We start from the raw sequence: 11517 nt of genomic DNA on the forward strand, positions 1-11517 counted from the left end.
TTGAGGCTTTGGCCCAGCTCTGTGCTGCTCCAGTAACACGTCACCCTCCAGCTGCGCAGATGCAGTCAGTGTAAGAGCTGCAGGTGCATTTCATATTGAGACTAGAAGAACCTGCTGACCATGTGGAGACATGGGAGGCACAGCTGATGAGTCATCATATGTCATATATGTCTGTTAACCTCTTCCAACAACAAACTATCAGGGTAACTCATAAGACATCTCAGCACTGGACATGTTTTGATAAAAGATTTAAAGAGTCATACTAAACGATCTAGTCTCCTTCCACGGCATGACGTCCGTCATTTAGAGAGACTGCCTCCCAGCGGGAAACCATCACAGGAAGGAAACCGTAATAATGTGTGCACTGAGCTATGTCTGCTGTATCTCACTTAATTTTTTAAGTGCTTTATGTTTAAAGTGCTCATATCATGCTCATTTTCAGGTTCATAATTGTATTTAGAGGTTATATCAGAACAGGTTTACATGGTTTAATTTTGAGCTCTCTGTTTTAGCTAGAGTGAAGCATCACACTTCTATTCCATCTTTGTTGGGAGTCGCACATGCGCAGTAGCTAGGTAAGGACTACTACCTAGTCAGAAGCATAGACTGTATGATATACAGTCTACGGTCAGAAGCACAGTTTGAGGTTCTCTTAATACATCCATGGTTTGAGGCTCTATGGTTTGAGGGTGTGCCATGCTAGCAGCTAGGCGAGCATTATAACGTGTTACAAAGTGACGCACGTTCGTCACGGAAGTAAAGGCTGGACTACAATAGAGCAGTTTGTGAACAGTGTTTTCTGTTGGAGATGGTAGTGCCGTTGGGGTGGACTTTGGGCTTTTTCACTTTGTCAACCTATAACGTGCACAAAAAAGATATATAACACAATAAAGGAAAGGGAAAAAGCCAAAAAGCAATATGTCTAAAGAGCCAGATGGGATTATTATCATAGACTGTATATGATATTATACATATTGTTATGTTGTGTTGTTACGACGCCGAACCAGCTGGTGGCAGTGGTGCTCCCTGTTGTTGAAGAAGAAGAAGAGCTACGTGGACCAATGGGAGCTGAGTGAGGTGCCAGCAGCCTTTAGATGAACCGTCCTGTCTGGGTGGCTTCTGTCCTCATCCGCTCAACATTTAAGGTAATGCAGACCTGAAGGGACACCACATCCCTCTACCGGCAGCTCGCCGCCGTTAATGCTCTATCAGTCCGGCAGGGCCCTCTCACATGACATGGGCCAAACTCAGTTCAACATCTGGCCTCTTTAAGAATCCATTTGACACCTGCTGACTCAGTGCTAATACATGTAGCTGTCATGTAGAGCACAACAGGAGCCAATGCTAACACAACGAGTCAAATGAAAGTAACAAATAGAGTTATAGTGTCATCGTGTACCTTTGGCCGTGCAGAACAAGGCGACACTTAAACAGCGCATTAGTGAATGGGGCCTGGTGAGAGCTGTGTCTCGGTCTGTGTGTTTCAGTCCCCATGCATCAGATGTCTAGCAGGGCCGCCGGAGGAGCGGCTCTCCTGCTGCTGCTGCACTGCTGTCACATAGCCAGCACCCGCGGACACAAGGTGAGTTCTACTGCATTCTGTCCTTGTTCATGTCCTACACAGATAGGGTCCTACAGGTCCTCGCGATTAGAGTGGGGACAGAGCATGCAACAAGGTGGCCTTTGCAGCCACTGGAAGGTGTTCTCTATGTGTAGTCCAACTTTAATATCCATGAGACGAAGCCATCAGTGGGACCTGCATCATCAGGAGCCAGCCATGAAACATATTCAGAAAGTCTTCCTGAGGTACACTGACTTCCCTGATCACACACAGAGACACAGAACAAGACTGCTGCCTTTGTACTGATCCAAGACCATTAGAGGGAAGGTGCAACAGTCCTAGAAAGTAATATCTATGCGTGCATAATGAATAGAGTCTTATTAAAAACAGATGTTCTTCTAGAAAGCTGTGCACCAAATATACAGTTTTTTTTGTGTGTGTGTGTGTGTGTGTGTGTGTGTGTGTGTGTGTGTGTGTGTGTGTGTGTGTGTGTGTGTGTGTGTGTGTGTGTGTGTGTGTGTGTAGTCTGACTCTGCCTTAGCTGTGATGGAGAATACAGGAGGAGGTGATGAAGAGGAGGAGGTGACGGTGGAGGAAGATGAAGGAGATTTAGAGGTGGTCCAACCTACTGAGGAGTGGCAGACTCTGCAGCCAGGTAGGGCTGGGCAATACATCAATATTATATTGATATCCATATATTGGACTAGATATCGTCTTACATTTTGGATATTGTAGTATGACAAAAGTGTTGTCTTTTCCTGGTTTTAAAGCCTGCATTACAGTAAAGTGATGCCATTTTCTGAACTCACCAGACTGTAATAACTGTTCTTTTATTTGCCTTTACCCACTTATTATTATTATTATTATTATTATATCCACATTACTGATGATTATCTATCTAAACTCTCATTGTGTTAATATTTTGTAAAAGCACCAACAGTCAACCCTACAATATCGCCACAATATCAACATCGACCCTTCAATATCGCTGCAATATCGACATATTTAGTCAAGAATATCGTGATATGTGATTTTTCTCAATGTGGCCCAGCCATGCAGCCAGGTATACTGTACTGGAGGTGTTCTGTGTAGAAGCTGCAGGGTTCAGCACAGTGCTTAGTGCACGCCTGCCTATTAGGTTGCCTTTAAAAAAGTTTGACTGTTCAAATGCACACCAGTACAGTCCTCACTCCATGAAGTACAAAAGTATAACCAGTGTCTCACTCAGAATGTGATCTCCAGATAACTCTGTGTGTGTGTGTGTGTGTGTGTGTGTGTGTGTGTGTGTGTGTGTGTGTGTGTGTGTGTGTGTGTGTGTAGGCCAGGCAGTGCCAGCAGGTTCCCATGTGAGGCTGAATCTGCAGACGGGTCAGAGGGAGGTCCGACTGGGAGAAGAGCAGCTAAAATACTGGACCCAGGAACACAGGTTGGACTCTCCTCTTTAACACTTTGAAGAAGCAGCGGTGACCACAGTCTGAATCTCCTCTGAGCAGTGTGTGTGTGTGTGTGTGTGTGTGTGTGTGTGTGTGTGTGTGTGTGTGTTGCAGAGAGACAGAAGAGAGCCGGCCCTCCTTCAGTCCCACTGAGCTCAAACGTGCCATGAAGAAGATAAAGGAGGACATGAACCCCGCAAGCAAAGACCAGCAGCAGGTAACAGGATGGCATGTTTATTAAAGATCTAGCAGGTAACTTTAATAAAAATCACTTTTTGTCGTATTTGCTGAAACTGTCACTGTATCGTGACAGCAGCCTGTTAGACAGATCGTCAGATGTAGTCTGCCTCAATGGATGTACATTTCAAGATACAGTCTGACATCCGGCACAATGTCCCTCCCCTCTCGCTGTCTCTGCTATCAGGGCTTAGCTCTGCCCAGGACAGTTGTGATTGGTTTAAAGAAGTAGAAACCCCTGTCCCAGAGTAGACAGGCACTGTAGCCAGACCTTACTCAGCGCTGTGTAGATGAGTCTGGCAATAAGGAACTAGATAATCTGTGTTCCTCTGCCTCCTCCTGGTGCTGCTAATGTTGCCTGCAACTTCCCACCACGCCTGAAGATCAACAACCAATCAGCAGTATTGGAGACATGTTTTTGAAATACACAGTATGATTCCTTAGTGATTCTTATTTTGTGTGCACCTTTTATTCCTAACTAAAAGTGTGTGTGTGTGTGTGTGTGTGTGTGACTCTAAGACGTTTCGACCTCTGGAGGAACTAAAGAAGGACATGGCTCAGCTGGACCTGCTGGTGGAGACGGATGTTCAGGTACATTGCAGCAGGCCATGTTGCATTACAACAAACACAAGTCCTGCTATTAAAGTTTTTGTAATTTTTAGTGAAAACCTCTGGTGGCATGTCCTACGGCCCAGCAGAACTACTCAGATGGTATCAAACATATGCTCATCTTTTTAAATAATGTCAGCTGGAAATAAAAAAGAAATGGCAAAAACACGAGATTTAGAAACAGGGACTTCGTTCCATAGTTTGCCACCAGAGACAGACTGCATATCTTGTTCACACAAATTTAATTATCACATTTAGGCATCCTTATCCAAAATATTTGTCTATGTAAATAATACAAATATCGATAACACTGATGTATATTTTGAAAACAATAAAACAATGGGCAGCTCAACAGAAAAACGTTCCAGCTCCTCAAAAGTTCGATGCTTATCTGAACCTGTTTTTGTTTCAAGACCTTTGTCCATTCTCCTCCAGCATTAAAAGATTTATTGTGTGTGTGTGTGTGTGTGTGTGTGTGTGTGTGTGTGTGTGTGTGTGTGTGTGTGCGCGCGCGCGCGCGTGTGTGTGTGTGTGTGCGCGCGCGTGTGTGTGTGCGCGCGCGCGCGTGTGTGCGCATGTAGATAATGAGGCGCCTGCTGGAGAGCTTTAACAGCAGTGAGTCGACTACAGAGCAGAGACTGAGTGTCCTGATGGAGCTGGAGTACCTGGTGCATCAGGTAGCAACATACACACACACACACACACACACACACACACTAGAGTGCGGATCGGGCCGCATTTTTCTGTCCGAGCCCGGCCCGTGTCCAACAGGCATTAAGATATTTATGTCTGAGCCCGACACAGTTAAAATAAAAAAAATGTTCTCATACTAATGACACATGTATGTTTGTTTGTGTTTATTAAGCAACTGTAGGAAGGTATTCGGAAATGTCAACAGATGAGCGCATTAGCGCACACGGGGCAACAAGCGCATGTTAACACAGGCGCGCACAAGAGGCCCAATCATATAGCCAATGGAAATTAAATTAACATATGCCTACCAAAAATGGCCCAAGCTAACAGAACAAAATCCAAAGAATTCACACAAGAGGTTCTGTGGACCTAGGTCTCTTAATGAAATTTAAATCAATACGAGTGTCCCCAGCGAAGTAACATTAACGTAACATAAATGCAGCTTATTGAAATGAAAATCACTTTTACCATTTTCCTCGGCTACTAAACTGCAACATGGGATCTATTTACATAATCCATCCATCAAAGTTTAGGCTAATCCATGTTCATATGCAGAAAAAGGATTGCATCAACGGGGGATGGCTCCAAGGCTGTCCTCCTCTGCTCGATGGTCAGTTGCGCTCAGCCTCACTGCTGCTACTGCTGGCTGGAATGGCAAGGATGCTGCGGGCAAGGAATAAGCTGTTTTAAATTTAAAATGTTCAATGCCTTATCGCGCTGATGTGACCGAGCCCGACCCGAACCTCATTTCTAAATATCTGTCCGACTCCGAGCCGGTCGGGTATCCATCCTCTAACACAGGGGTTTTCAAACTTTTTGTGTGTGTGGACCACTATTTGTAATCAAGAATTTTCGCAGACCACCTCATAATACACATAATAAAATATGTCTAGACACAGTCCTACCTGAATTAATCTGCACCTCTTAATAGGCCTACTAGCACTAAAAATAGGCCTACTAGCACTAAAACTGTAACTGGTCATCACATCAGTACAACAGGCTTGTTAAAAGAAAGTTTAGGGACTGTTCGTTATTTAATTAAGGGGCCACCGGAGGAGTTTTGTGGCCTCTAACCTATAAAGATGTGACCCTCCCCTCGTCAGTAATAATTTTCCTATGACCCTCCAAAACGATTTGAAAAAAAGGAATGACCCTCCCCTCGCGTGCAAGTTTGCACTTAACAAACAAGTACAGATACCATTTGATTTTTACAGCCATGATGTACAGGTGTTAACCTCTGCATTCTCATCTTACACATCCCACTCCTCTGTTATGGTGTGGTGGCCATTTCAGTAGATTTACTCACTAACATTGTTGTGGAAACACAATAAGCATGGAAACTAAATGCACACTTCATGTATTACTACATTACTTCAAATACTAAGTTACTCCTCTAATAAACTAGTATTCATATGAAATAGAACAATAAAACATTGAGACCATTCAGCAAAGGACGCTGGGATATAACCAATTCAACACTGGTTGCTATGGACTCGTCACTATCGTCATTGTATATTTTAGCACATAGGTAAAGCTGTCGAAGCTGAACATTATATTCCAAAACATATATGTTTATTTTTAAAGTTTTTAAGTTACATTGTAACAATTTAACAATTCGCCCTTATGAAATCCAATCGCGGCACGGCTGTTTTGGAACACAATAGACAGACGCTTAAATTCAACTAACATGTAACGGTGAACAATCAGTGTTGGACCTACAGTCTGTTGAGATGCCTCTCCAAACGCAGAAACCAAGCGCAGTCACACCATAAAACGTTAAGACACGTTACATTTTGCCGTAATCCAATGACACGAAAAAAAAGTAATCCACAGCGATCAGTAGATCCACAAAAAGGTAAATGATACGGTGTATCCAGCAAGGCCGATACGAGCGTCACATACGAGTCCTCTCCACTTCGCTGTTTAAACAAAGTGGAATAAACGTATAAAAGTCCAAATCTACACAAAACCTGCAATCAATTAGTAAGCTGACATCACATGTATATACATGGCATTTAGGAAACCTTTATTGCAAGGTTGGCACGGCAAGATGTCCAGACTAGTGCAACAGTAAGTTTCGTTTTTTTGCGTCCTGCTGCTCCCATCGTCAGCCAGGTAATCATTTTTTTTTTACCAAAGCAGTATATGAAATCAGATTATTACCTATCACCATTTAGTTGTTTTGTGTTATTTAAGATATTTATTTAATATCTGGTCATGCCAGATGTAATTATTCCACTAATTTTTTAAACAATGCAATTACCCGTTTGAGCCACCAGGGGGGCAGTGCTCCTCCTGCCCCTAGCAAACTCCGCGTCTGTGGTCAGAACCATCTGCAACACATACACACACACACACACACACACATACACACACCTGCTCTGAACTTTCCAGATGTGTTGAGGGATGGAAGTTTCTAACTGTGTGTGTGTGTGTGTGTGTGCGGGTGCGTGCGTGCGTGCGTGCGTGTGTAGGTGGATAACGCCCAGACTCTGTGTTGGATGGGGGGTCTGCAGCTTCTGCTGGAGGGTCTGAACAGCTCTGACTTCAGACTGCAGCAGAGCTGTGCTTTTGTCCTGGGATCTGCTGTGTCCAGGTACAAACAGCTGACTGTGAGCCCATGGTTCATATCCAGAAACTGCGTTATGACATCACATGTCTGAGAGGTCTGGAGTAAATCAAAACACACGTCAGTAGCCTGAAGACACTTCAGACATGTAGAAATGATAAACGCTTTTCTGTCTCAAACTTACCTCAACACAAACCAGATGACTCACTAACAGCCGTTCTCCAGGCTGACAGTAAAATGACCTTTAGTGTGAAATCAGTGGAATGTTCCTTTTTGAAAGTCCTTTCATATAAAAGAGTCTACAGGTTTGTCTAATTTCCCTTTCTCAACATTTCTGATCTGGGCGTTTTTTTTTTTAAAATTTTTTAGAGAAGTGACCTGCTGTCAGAGCATCATTCAGCCAATAACCCCACGGGTTTACAGTTCACATATTTAGCATCATGAACACAACACGGCAACCCACAAATTGATTTAGTGTCTTTGCTTTCCACCTCTGTGCCTGAACACAAAGAGTGGCAGGATGCCAGAAGTCCCATGATGATGTGGTGTGGTCTTGTGTCCTGCAGTAACCCGCTGGTCCAGGTGAAGGCTGTGGAGAGCGGCGCTCTGCAGACGCTCCTCACCATGCTGGCCACAGCACAGCCACTGCCAGTCACAAAGAAGGTACCTGTGTTGTAGTAAATTATAGATCCGATGCCAAGGCCAGATTAATGGCTCGGACCTGAACGCCAACTGCCTTTTTTTTTAAAAATGCTTTTCCTGTTTCTCTTCAAAGTATGAAAAAATCCCAAAAGGTCTTTAGAAAAATCCACAGAGTCAGAATCAGATGCAGAAAGAGTTTAATGTGCTCGAAAAAGTTCAACACACACAAAAAACCTGAGTAAGTTCCCGAAGGCTTATTGAAGAGTTCCTTTGTCTGGTGTCGGCTTTATATCTGCCAAACAGACTTTTCCCCCCAAAAAAATCCTCCAATAACCGTTTTTAGGACATGCTGTTTGAGAATCCAATTGGATACTTTGGAGTCTAAGGACCGCCTCCTTAGGACAGTCCTCTAGTGAGGTAATATTGCTGATTTTGCTCGTTTTTAGCTGAGTCTGCATCTCTTGAACCAAAGTCTGGGGCCTTGGCTCTGTACCAGTCTCTGACTCAGTAGCTGTGCAGCAGCGACTAAGGGTGTGACTAGGGGGGGACCTGGGACTTATCTCAGGCAGACACATAGACGTCACCTGTCTATTACCCCGTTTGCACGTACATGGTTATTTTGAAATTCCCTTTGTTTGTGCCCTTTGTTTACACGCAAACGGAGAATTCGCCTCTGAAAACGATTCTTTCTAAAAACTCCGGCCAGAGTGGAGATTTTGGAAAACTTTGTTTGCATGTAAACTGAGAAAAACTGAGGTTTCATCTTTGTTCAAAAGAGAAAGAGGAAGTCATTAGTTGCTATTGTTGCTATTTTCGGGATTCTGATTGGCTAACGTGGGCTTGAGCTTCTCATTACACTGCCACCTACAGGTTTGGCATGCTCTTGACGGCATATACACGGGTTTGTGTAAACAAACACTTTTCTGAAAACTGACAGGTGTGTACGATGGTATTTTTGAAAACGGAGCTTTTGCCCATAATTTAATTATAAACCAGATTTGATCAGATTTTGACACAACACCTGCACATGGTTCTTGTTATTATATGATTCACAAAGAGGATCCAGCTGTAATGTTTCCTCTGTGTGGGGCTGTCCTCCTGTCAGGTTCTCTTTGCAGTGGCCTCCCTCTTACGTAACTTCCCTTACGCACAACGCCACTTCCTGACCCATGGAGGGCTGCAGGTCCTATCAGAGCTGTTCAGGGCCGATGGAGGGGGAGTCCTGCGTACACGCATCGTCACCATGTTATACGACATGATCAGTGAGAAGGTACAGCAAAGAAAGTGTTTTTTTTGGGAGGGAGACGTAGTAACTTTAGCCTTCTGCAGACTCTGATGCTGTATGTCCTGCCTCCCCCAGGAGCTGATCTCTCAGGCCGGCCTGGACCTGGGGCTGGACGCCACCCACGAGGAGCGTCTGCGTCAGTACTCGGCTGTGTCTCTGCAGGGGGAGTTGCGGGAGAAGGGCTGGTGCAGTCTGGTGCCTCAGTTGCTGGAGTCCACGGAGCACGACTACCGAGAGAAGGTGGACACACTCGTCGGAGATGATTGACACTAATCATGTGCATTGTTTGTCTGGCTAAACTAAGTGTGTGTGTGTGTGTGTGTGTGTGTGTGTGGTTCTCTCAGGCTCTGCGGGCCTTGTTGGCGATGGCTCCTGTGTGTTTGGATCAGTACCGCTCGGACGGCTCTTTGCTGGGCTCCCTGCTCTCTCTCAGAGAACAGTACCTGGAAATGGTCCAGTCAGAAATGATTGTAGGAGAGGAGAACGGCTACTTTGGAGAGATTGTAGAACTTATAAATGCTCTACAAGTCAAAATAAAACGATGAAGAGTGAACTGACTTCTAGACGGACCACAGAGGGACAAGCTCCTCCAGACACGAGTCTCCTGCATGTTGGGCTGACCCTGGAGACGGAGCACTCATTGGTTCATCATCAGTATGAACTCCAGTACCAAGGTTTCATCTGTGGCCTTAGACCATTCTTTGGACGAAGGTGGGGATCAGTCTTTTTCCAGGGTTGTCACTGTAAAATATTTTGTGTTCAGAATAAATTCATAATTAAAAAATGACTGTGTTGTGTTTGTGTATCACCTCTAGTCAATCTGGGACCATCGGCTCTCAGGCTGACGAGGACTCACCCTCTGGTGGCATCTGCCAATATTTCTGGTGTTCCAGCGTAGCCAATCTCGCATAGCCAGACCTTCCTCCACAGCACTGCGGAGGAAGTTGTGGATGGTGTTTTTACTTAATAGAAGACATCATGTTACCGCAGTCAAAAAATTTGATCCTGTATGATTGTAGATTTCTTAAATCCTGGCCAGGTTGACAGTTCTGTTTCAAGGGGTTTAGGTAGAGCCAGTTATTCTGCCGGCCTGATTAATGACCCAGGCATTATGCGGGGTTGGAACATGTGCCGTGAGCTCAGTGTTCTTCGTCTCTGACAGCACAGCTCCTTGGTCTAAGTTGTCGATGTTGAGCTCCAGGGAAATTTCCTGGAAGTTGTGACCAGGTCAAATGGCCATATCATCTGCATATTAAAAAGAGTAATTCCTGTTCTGCTGCAGGATATGTTGTTAGTGTAGACAGAGAACAGAGTGGGGGATAAAACACAACATTAGGGGTGCATGATTCAGAAAATGTCACGATTTGATATCGATTTTTAGGCTCAAGATTCGATTCAAAATCGATTTTCCTTTCAAAAACGATTCTCGATAAAAAGAAAAAAAAATTCACAGGCGCCCGGATAGCTCAGTTGGTAGAGCGGGCGCCCACATATAGAGGTTTACTCCTAGATGCAGTAGGCCCTGGTTCGACACTGACCTGCGGCTGCATGTCACCCCCCCTTTCATGTCTTCTGCTGTCCTATCCAAATGAAGGCTGAAAATGCCCAAAAACATAATCTTAAAAAAAAAAAGATTCACAGTATGTAAATGTAGTTACTTTTCCTATGTGATTGCAGTAGACATACAATTTAAAAAATAAATAAATAATTAAAAAAAAAAAATCGATTTTTGGAATTCTATGTTTTTGTTCAGCTTCTTCTGCTGAAAGGACAGACCAAATTTTAGCACTTTAGCAGTCATTGGTATTTAGAGGTTCAAAATGTAAGTCCTGTAATAGATGTGTCCTCTTGTCTTACTCTTCAGCCTGCTGCTCCTAGGTAGCTTCTCTGTCTCTCCTCCCTCCCTCTCTCTGTCTGTCTCTTATTGCAGGAGTGGAGTCTAGAGTGTGGGAGTCTGGGTTCCAGCTGCCTTTTTTTTTTAAATTAAATATATGTCTATAAATTAATCTAAAAGGATTTTGGTGAAGTGTTTTCATGGTGATTAAAATTGACAAGTACATAAAGACACACAAGAAAAGCACAAACTACATTTTGCTGATCCTTCTTTGTCAACATTCAAGTATGGAAACATTTAAGAAATCATATTTATGTTGATGATTAAAGGCAAAATAGGCACTTTTAATCAATTACAAATTCTATCAAATTACCAATGTCTTCTTGTATGACTACAATATTGTGTATGTTCCTATAGTTTCTTCAGAAAAACAACAAATATAGCTTTAGAAAGACCTTTATTTCACATTAAAATTGGCATTAACTTCAAAGACTACATAAACCACAAACAACACTGGCAATATTTGTAAGATTATGTTAAATTGATGAATTAAATAATGTAGTTCACCTTTTACAATCCAGTGTAAATTCCCCACACAAACACTGCTGTGGGTCAAGGTAAAGGCAAACTTAACTGTCACAAGACATGTCTGCA

At 43.6% G+C, this 11517-nt stretch overlaps 1 protein-coding gene across 2 annotated transcripts; it reads left to right on the forward strand.

Annotated features, from left to right (window-relative positions):
- Nucleotides 1–1024: 1024 nt before the first annotated feature.
- On the forward strand, nt 1025–9807 carry sil1 (SIL1 nucleotide exchange factor). Of its 2 annotated transcripts, XM_036004221.1 has the most exons (12): nt 1027–1145; nt 1488–1582; nt 2087–2216; nt 2882–2987; nt 3109–3211; nt 3751–3822; nt 4422–4517; nt 7008–7129; nt 7669–7765; nt 8850–9014; nt 9105–9269; nt 9374–9807. In XM_036004221.1, exons 2-12 carry the CDS (start codon nt 1493–1495, stop codon nt 9572–9574), a joined length of 1347 nt encoding a protein of 448 aa, XP_035860114.1. In that variant the 5' UTR covers nt 1027–1145; nt 1488–1492; the 3' UTR covers nt 9575–9807. The 2 variants fall into 2 exon arrangements, with proteins under 2 accessions (XP_035860120.1, XP_035860114.1); XM_036004227.1 differs by having other exon boundaries at nt 1025–1582; nt 3109–3206; nt 3749–3822.
- The last annotated feature ends 1710 nt before the right edge of the window (nt 9808–11517 follow it).

This window comes from Sander lucioperca, chromosome 1 (genome assembly GCF_008315115.2).
Source record: "Sander lucioperca isolate FBNREF2018 chromosome 1, SLUC_FBN_1.2, whole genome shotgun sequence".
In the NCBI taxonomy this organism is placed as follows: Eukaryota; Metazoa; Chordata; class Actinopteri; order Perciformes; family Percidae; genus Sander; species Sander lucioperca.